This window comes from Penaeus chinensis, chromosome 13 (genome assembly GCF_019202785.1).
Source record: "Penaeus chinensis breed Huanghai No. 1 chromosome 13, ASM1920278v2, whole genome shotgun sequence".
Classification (NCBI taxonomy): Eukaryota; Metazoa; Arthropoda; class Malacostraca; order Decapoda; family Penaeidae; genus Penaeus; species Penaeus chinensis.
Genome location: NC_061831.1, coordinates 3,673,754 through 3,681,904, shown reverse-complemented (window position 1 = coordinate 3,681,904; position 8,151 = coordinate 3,673,754). Strand labels below are relative to the sequence as shown.

Genomic DNA, 8,151 nt, shown 5'->3' with positions numbered 1-8,151 from the left:
GAATTTAATTGGCTTCCTGTACTTCTGTTTCTAGCAGGGAATAAAACGTCCACTTCTTTGGTATTAGAATTTATGAAACAAGAAATAAAGGATTGCAAAGAAAAATTCTCTAAACAGATATTTCAGCAATGAGTATCATAATTTCTACTGGAAAAGTCTACTGGATAGGAAAAAGGACTGAATATAAGAAGACCTTACAATGAACCAGGTATTTATAAAAGACATTCACAAAATTCTAAATTACAGAATCACTACTTGATGGACTGAAAAATTATTATAGCACATATAGGAACTGTTAGTAAAAGCTGATATATAGATATTGCCAAAAAATAATACAAATTATATGAGTTAACTTTCTTGGAAGAGTATGGATGCTACAAACAATATCCAAATCAGTAAAAGAATGGAAGATATGGACAAGTACTATAATATAGATATATGAAGAAAAAAATTAAACTTTTGATGTTAATTATTTTTAATTTGTACTTTGGAATAATTGCTTCCAGTAAAGATAACCAACAGACTTTAACAGGAAATCTTAATTATTTTCTTGCTGAGATAACTGGAGTTGAATGTTTTTTGAAAGTGCCATGCCATTTTTTTTTTGACAATTCAAATCTTGAACCGTCGATAAAATTTATAATTGCTGATCCTGTTTCATTTGCATTACATTGCTTCATGAATACATACAGGTCAAAACCACTCTCAACATCTACACTGTGATTAGAACCTATTAAAAAATATAATATTAAAAAATATAAGAATAGTGAAGAAATAAAATTGAGCAAGAAAACAAGGACACTGTAAAAAAAATTAAGAAGAAAATATATATATGTTGTACAGATATGCATAGACCGAACTCAACAGCAATGGATTTCGTGCAATTTTGTAGAAGTATCCTAATTATCACGTTTATTCTATTATTTGGGTTAATCTTTATAGTATGGACACACTAAGCTAATGCAAATTAATGATGATATTCTTATAGAGGACAAAAAAAAAAAGGGCATTTCCCCAATCAACCCTCCCTTTAGGCACAGCCAGTCACGGAACTTAGACTGTTGAATAGATTTTGTAACATGAAGTTGTGTCTATACTGCAAAGAATTATCGTTATTTGTTTTATCCTTTTGTGCAATGCAGAACTGCCTAGAGAAATAAATGATAACTTAATGCCAAGTTAGATAATATAGACTAAGGTTGAATTTTTGGTATTATCCCTGATATGAAAAGAATTAGAGATCTTTTGCAAGAGTGGTAGAGAGTCATTTTTCCCCCTTCTTCTCTGATATAAAGTATGGTGTTTGGTCATAAAGATGCAGCAACAAAATGATAAAATACTACAAAGAGCCTGTGATAATCATGACTACAAAAAAAGTCTTTTTTGATTGCAAATGAGTGTGCATGCTTATCCTTTAAACCACACCACTGCTGATTGCTTTTCCAGTATGAAATCTCCAAGCTTTTCATGTAAAGGACCCCATTGAATGTTTGTAATAAAGTAACAGTGTTCTGGAGTAAGATTTAGGTTTCCCTTATACCAGATGCTGAATACACTTTTCACAAGATCTCGGCTGTTTTTCTGGTGGTAAATAGACCTAATCCAATTTTTTTTTTCAGCCCTGAACAACTGCTTATCTGGTGCATAACTCTTTATCCCCTTTTCCAAGAAAGACAATTCCCAAAGTGATGCTGAAGTGATTACAAAGATATAATTTCTTTGAATTAGTGAGGATTCTTAGCTGAAAACTGACTTTACTTGAACCCAAGCTGCTAACTTTTTTGGGTAAACTGTGGGTCCTGGGCAAGTGATCCAGGCCCCCTTGAACCTATTGCTATAAACTGGATTCTAGTGGCACTGAAAACAAAGACAGACAAAAGGCATCTGAGCAACAGTGATATGAGGAGTTACCTCTCCAGTACTGCTCCTGGATTTTATCAGTTGATGGCTGCAAAATCGATTGAGCTCTCGTGCAATGAATGTTTAGTAATTCTGTGGGATGCTCAATAATGTGGGATTTGCAGCTCTATGGCATTTGCAATGGTTCTGACATTTTAATTAAAACTGGTTTGTATTATTATTTTGCTTTCTCTTACCTTTATACACTAAATTCAACATCATGGTACAGGAGGTGAGATAGGCAGTACCAGTAATTGACTCCTTTGGGACTAAGTGCTTGTGGAGCCATTTATGTGTAAAGGTAACTAACCTGATGCTGTCAGGGATGGCATGCCTACTGTGAGTTTAGTTTTGTAATTGGCTTTACACATAGATGGCTCCAGTAGAACTTAGTCACAAAGAATTCAAAACCTATTACTACCTATTTCACCTTTTTACCCTTTTCTATGTTTTTGGAAATATTCTCTTTTGTCTTACATTGACAATAGTAATGTTAATGACAGTATAATAATTATAATGTCTATAACAAAAATAACAGCATTGATATTGATAGCATTAGTAAAAAAAATCAAACAAACACAAAAGCACAAGGAAAGATAAAATCAGATGAGGTCATGACGTCTACTTATTGATTCCTTGGTGATATAGTACCCGTGGAGCCATCTATGTGGAGACATTTCACAAAAAAACTAAAGTGAACACTACATTTTCTTAGGAACATTGGGTTGATAAAATAAACTCATGCCATCCCCTGCAGCATTGGGTTAATAGTGGAGGAAAATTTTTGATGACAGGGATAACTGTATTATGTTATTTACATGAGATTGCTATACATCATGAGGTCTAAAATAAAGTATGAACTAGTGTCTTGGTTACAGACTTGCCTATTCCTCTTCCAGATTACTTGTAAACTAACCTGTGATCTCTTAACATTGGTCCCCATTTTCACCCTCATGATTTTATAAGGATATGACATAATTTAAAATAATTTACTTGTATGGCACTTCTGTAACACGAACATACCAAGTAAATACCTCTTTTACCTTACACTTTCAAAATGTATCAAAGCATTCATTAGAATTTTTTCTAGAACCATTCCTAATAAAAGGTTAAACAAAATATAAGCCAACAACTATTATTCCTGATTAATTGTCTATAACTTGTAAGTGTCTACAACTTGGATCCCTGGATAACAAATATTTTCCAAAATATAGATAAATATTTGTAAGAAGTAACTTTGATGGCATAAAATCAAAACATCCAACAAAAGGAAAATTTATTATGCACATATCTTTAACACTGGGTTTTCAAAAAACTCCTAAACATATAATTCAGTGCTTTAACATTTCTCTCATGTGGGTCTAGGATACTTGATAGAGATTCAATACTTAAATAAATTCCAGCAATTATGATTTCCGGAAAAGGAATGCTAATAATTAAACCATTTGATCATAAAACAGATCCATTTCTCTGGAACCTATAAATTACTTGTTCTGTATTGTAACATCACTATGTTTTATCTTTTCTTCATAAAAAAAAGCTTTGATATCAAACTTCAGAAAATTATTGCTGGTAAATGTACCATTAATGAAAACAGTAAACCATTACTAATATAATTCTTGCACAATTACAACTTTTTTTTTTTTTTTTTAGTAATAGCTTTCATGTAATACAAGAAAGGAAAGAAAAGAGATGGATGACTATTTTAGAAAATGCCATCAACTGATATCCAAGGTGCAAATATGAAATTATCATTATATAACTTTATCTGATCTAGTTGATTTATTCATAAAATATTGCACATTTTTCTTACAAACATAATAACACTTGCTCCATTAATTTCACAACATAAGCATTTAAACTTTATGAAAATATCATGAATAATGAAAATAGTTTTACACTGCTAACTACTACAGGACATTTTTTTTTTTTTTCACAATAAATCGTATTGCATGTTTCATAATGCCAAGGCACACAATAAACCCCTACTGTCTGTAGGGATTACACTCTCAAATTTGGTTAACAAACATGTAAAAGAAAATGTCTTATAATGACTAATCTACTCCAAACCAGTATGTTCATTCACTTCTCAATCATAATATAAATCTACTCAGGAAAAGAACTAAGGTCTTCACATTCATGTCTACTGACTATAGCTACCTACTTTTGCTACAAATACCTACTTTCCCATTGTGATTCACATTTATGTACCTTCAATAAAATACAGACAAGATTATAACACAATGAGCAGAGAACAGTTACCTCACAGTAAACTAAGAAAAGGTAACTCTTTTCACTTAATGAACACATTTCATTGTGACAAATGTTGAAAAGGGTGCAGATGAAATGGAAAAAAAAAATGCCATGCAAGCTATATAACTGATGTTTTGGTATCACATTTTCTTCAAAAGTCATACAATTCTGAGGATGTAATTCTAAAATGCCAAGTGCATTACAAAATTATTGCTGGTATTATTGTTCTTTTGTATCACTGACCTTTTGTAAAATCTTATTTTCACTTAAAATGATAGAAAAAAATGGTACGGGATGTTCCTGTATTAAGCAACTTTCCTATGGGAAGGAATCAGATTTTTTATTGCTTTTAGATTTCACTTCATGCTGTATGGTATTAGCTGATAATAATGTGACCTAATATTTCAACCTGATGTGGAAAAAAAATATGGATCCTAATGATTACCTTCATTGCTTTATAAAATATATCTGATCCATCTTAACTCTCTGTATAGCATTTTTTTCTAATTTATAGATAGGAGGAGGTTCATGGAAGCTCTATTTTAATTCTAAATGTATAAAATTGTGTAAATAGCATCTAATACATTTTGTGGTCATTCATTCTTTGGTCATTGATGGCATGAAACCATGCAATGACTGTGGTGGACTGAGTTACAAATGGCAGCGCATCATGACATACCCCAGCTCATCAGAGGCAGCTTGACTTTTCCAATGGTAGCAACAGCATTTGTTTGGTGGCACTGTTACATACTGGCAATAAAAGTGAAGGGAAATCTTCACTTTTTCAAACTTATTTATGAAATACAACCATAAGCTATTAGGTGCCTAATGCTGTCCATGAAGTACCGAACAAGCCAAGAGCAAATGTAGGAAACTGCCAATGCTCACCAGTAGCCCACATTACTGGCTACAACCCAATTCTTAATACCACAGTTAATGGGTTAATTCTCTACTGACTGTAAGTTTGCAATTGTTCAAAGATAATATCATCCATAAAAAAAAAAAATCTAAAGTTATCAGCTGACTCCTCTTTACAAGCACAAACAATAAATCATAAAAGCATATAGCACATCCTAGTTGAAAATATATCCTACTTTAAGTAGTAAGTTTGAAATAAATTCATTAAAGATATTTATTTACCATCTTCCCCAGTTATCTTCACAAACATGTTTTAAGTAGTAAACACCATAACATGGTGACTGCCATTAATATTTGGGAGAAAGAAAGAAAAAAGGTCTTTCTTTGGGTGTTTGTTGCATGGTGATCTGTAAAGCAAACTATTGCATGATCTTCTCTTGTGTAGAAAGTACTTCTCTAAAAGTGGCATGTTCACTCACCAGGATGATTATGTATTATATATAAAGGTGAATTAAAGGCAGTCCTATTCTGGGGCTATTAACTAGACTAAAATCTAAACATCTGTGATGGTGCTATATACACATATTGCCTTTTTCATAAACACGTGCAGATGCACAGGTAAATAACAAAAAAGTAAAACACACACACACACACACACACACACACACACACACACACACACACACACACACACACACACACACACACACACACACACACACACACACACACACACACACACACACACACACACAGACACACACACACACACAGACAGACACACACACACACACACACACACACATTCTTACTTTAGTGTGGATACAATAAGTTACATAAATAACAAAAAAAATTGAAAATATTCAATGTTCACCTTAATCTACATAACATTTAAACTGTGCCAAATAATATCATGATATATAATAAATAAAACATACAAAGTCAGTGACCCATAATAAAGCATTACGAATTAATATATCACAAGTAACAGCACAGTCATATTGCATGTTTAAAGTGATTTGGACTTCCACAGTTTTCTTAACTACCATCTCATATATGTGCAGTAACTTTGTTCAATCTGTTCAGGGCTGTTACGCCATCCAACTTGCAGAAAAGCTTCTTCCGAAAAATTCCCGTTGACCGATCTGTTGATTGTGCTTGGCACGCGGTCCTCATCTTTTCAAGTCTAGATAATCACACATGCTTTTGACTGAAAGAACAGAAAAAACAAAGAAGAGGATTAAAAATTCTACACATGATCAATATAGTGATACCATTGGCCCTGATACTGCTAGTTTTACTACACTGTAGTGAAACTTGGACGCTATCTTGTTCCCTGGAATCTCGGCTTGATGCCTTTTGTAACATCTATCTATCTATCTGTTGTTTAAGGATTTTTGTAATCTGCACTTACCCGCTTGTGGTCTGATTTGCTCCCTGAGAGTGAAGAAGTAATTTCTTCATCTCGAGATTTCACTTCAGCTGTGAAGGCTTCTATTGGTGCTTCTACCGCTACTGTCTCTTCATTGTTTGTTCCTTCTATTGACTCTGCAAATGCAACACTGACTGTTACACTGCTTAGCTGTTGCATTAGAAGGAACTCTATAGAAATACTTTGTTATGAAAGCTTTTATTCTTATCTGTGGAAGTTTACACCAACAGAGGTCATGTAGTCAGGTATGTTGATGATAAAACTATATACCAGGATAGGCTAGAAACAGTATTTAGCTTGATGTGGAAAGTTAACTGAACTGAGATTGGATAAATTCTTAATGAGAACATAAACCGAGAGAATCCTAAAAATTACACACACACACACACACACACACACACACACACACACACACACACACACACACACACACACACACACACACACACACACACACACACACACACACACACACACACACACACACACACACACACACACACACACACACACACACACACACACACACACACACACACACACACACACACACACACACACACACAAATGCACCTGGAACTACCTAGTCTTATCATATATACATATTTTTCTTATTCAACACAATGAAATCAAGGGAAGATGATTCAGAAATATATAAATCACGCTAAAAAATCTAAACGACAATGCTGTTGCTACCTAATTCAGCATCTTCTTCCACTAGGTGTTCCTGCAATTCAGGTGAGACAGGCACAGTAGGACTCTCTACATCTGCATCGTCAGAGTCTTTTATGGTTGGTGCGTTCTTCTTTCTTCCTAGTCCGCTAAAGAAACGCGTGAGACGATTTCCTGCAATTATTGCCATTACATAAATTACTGTTTGTGGAACTGCGGAATAATACTGTAAACACACTTCATTATTCTCTCCTTTTTGTTAATGAATATATTTCTAGACATGGCTAAATTTCTCCCTCTAACATGTTTGCATAGGGGGACCAATAACCTTGACACTGTGGGCCACTTATGCACTAAATCTCAAGTTGATTATTGTTCTTTTGAATAAGAGGTTACAAAATGAGAGTTTAGGCTCTGAGGAGCTGTATCACTGAACATAAGCTTGATATGTGAAAACAAAATAGAGATTGAGATTGAGATCATTATGGTATTACAGGTGCAATCCAGAATTTGGGATCACATTCAAACTGGTGTGTATAGATGCATTCTATCGTCATCAGGTTAATATGAATGCTCACAGAGCCAAAACAATGACAACCAAAAATTGCATCATCTCTATATCACACATGACAAAGCCCTGATATAATACCATAAATCTAAGGGATCTGACAGTATTAGAATTTAAATGATAGTATGCTGAACTGTAACACAGAGAATCTAACAATTTACATACCACCCATGCTCATAATAAAAACTGTCACTATGAAGAATATCCTCACTAACCTTTCTTTTCAGGCTGATTCTCCTTTGATTCATCTTCCTCAACTGTGTCTGATTCTTCTTCTCTTTCTTCACTTTGAGTATCTGATTCCTCAGCTGACATACCATTAAAAGCATCATCTGCATTTACTTTCACCTGCAAACAGTAAATCATTCTTAACTACTGCCTGTACTTTTCTGATGAGAATGAATATGTACAGTATATGTCTCCAATCGTGTGTGTTTTTATGTGTGTCTAGATGTGCATTTTGACATCA

General features: G+C 33.7%; 1 protein-coding gene across 1 annotated transcript in view; it reads right to left on the bottom strand.

The window, feature by feature from the left end:
* Positions 1-5,740: 5,740 nt before the first annotated feature.
* Positions 5,741-8,151, bottom strand: part of LOC125031544 (X-linked retinitis pigmentosa GTPase regulator-like) — a 23,609-nt gene continuing 21,198 nt past the window's right edge. The window contains 4 exon segments of the mRNA XM_047622426.1: positions 5,741-6,220; positions 6,425-6,558; positions 7,139-7,288; positions 7,898-8,030. Coding sequence (XP_047478382.1) covers positions 6,197-6,220; positions 6,425-6,558; positions 7,139-7,288; positions 7,898-8,030 — 441 coding nt within the window. The 3' untranslated portion in view covers positions 5,741-6,196.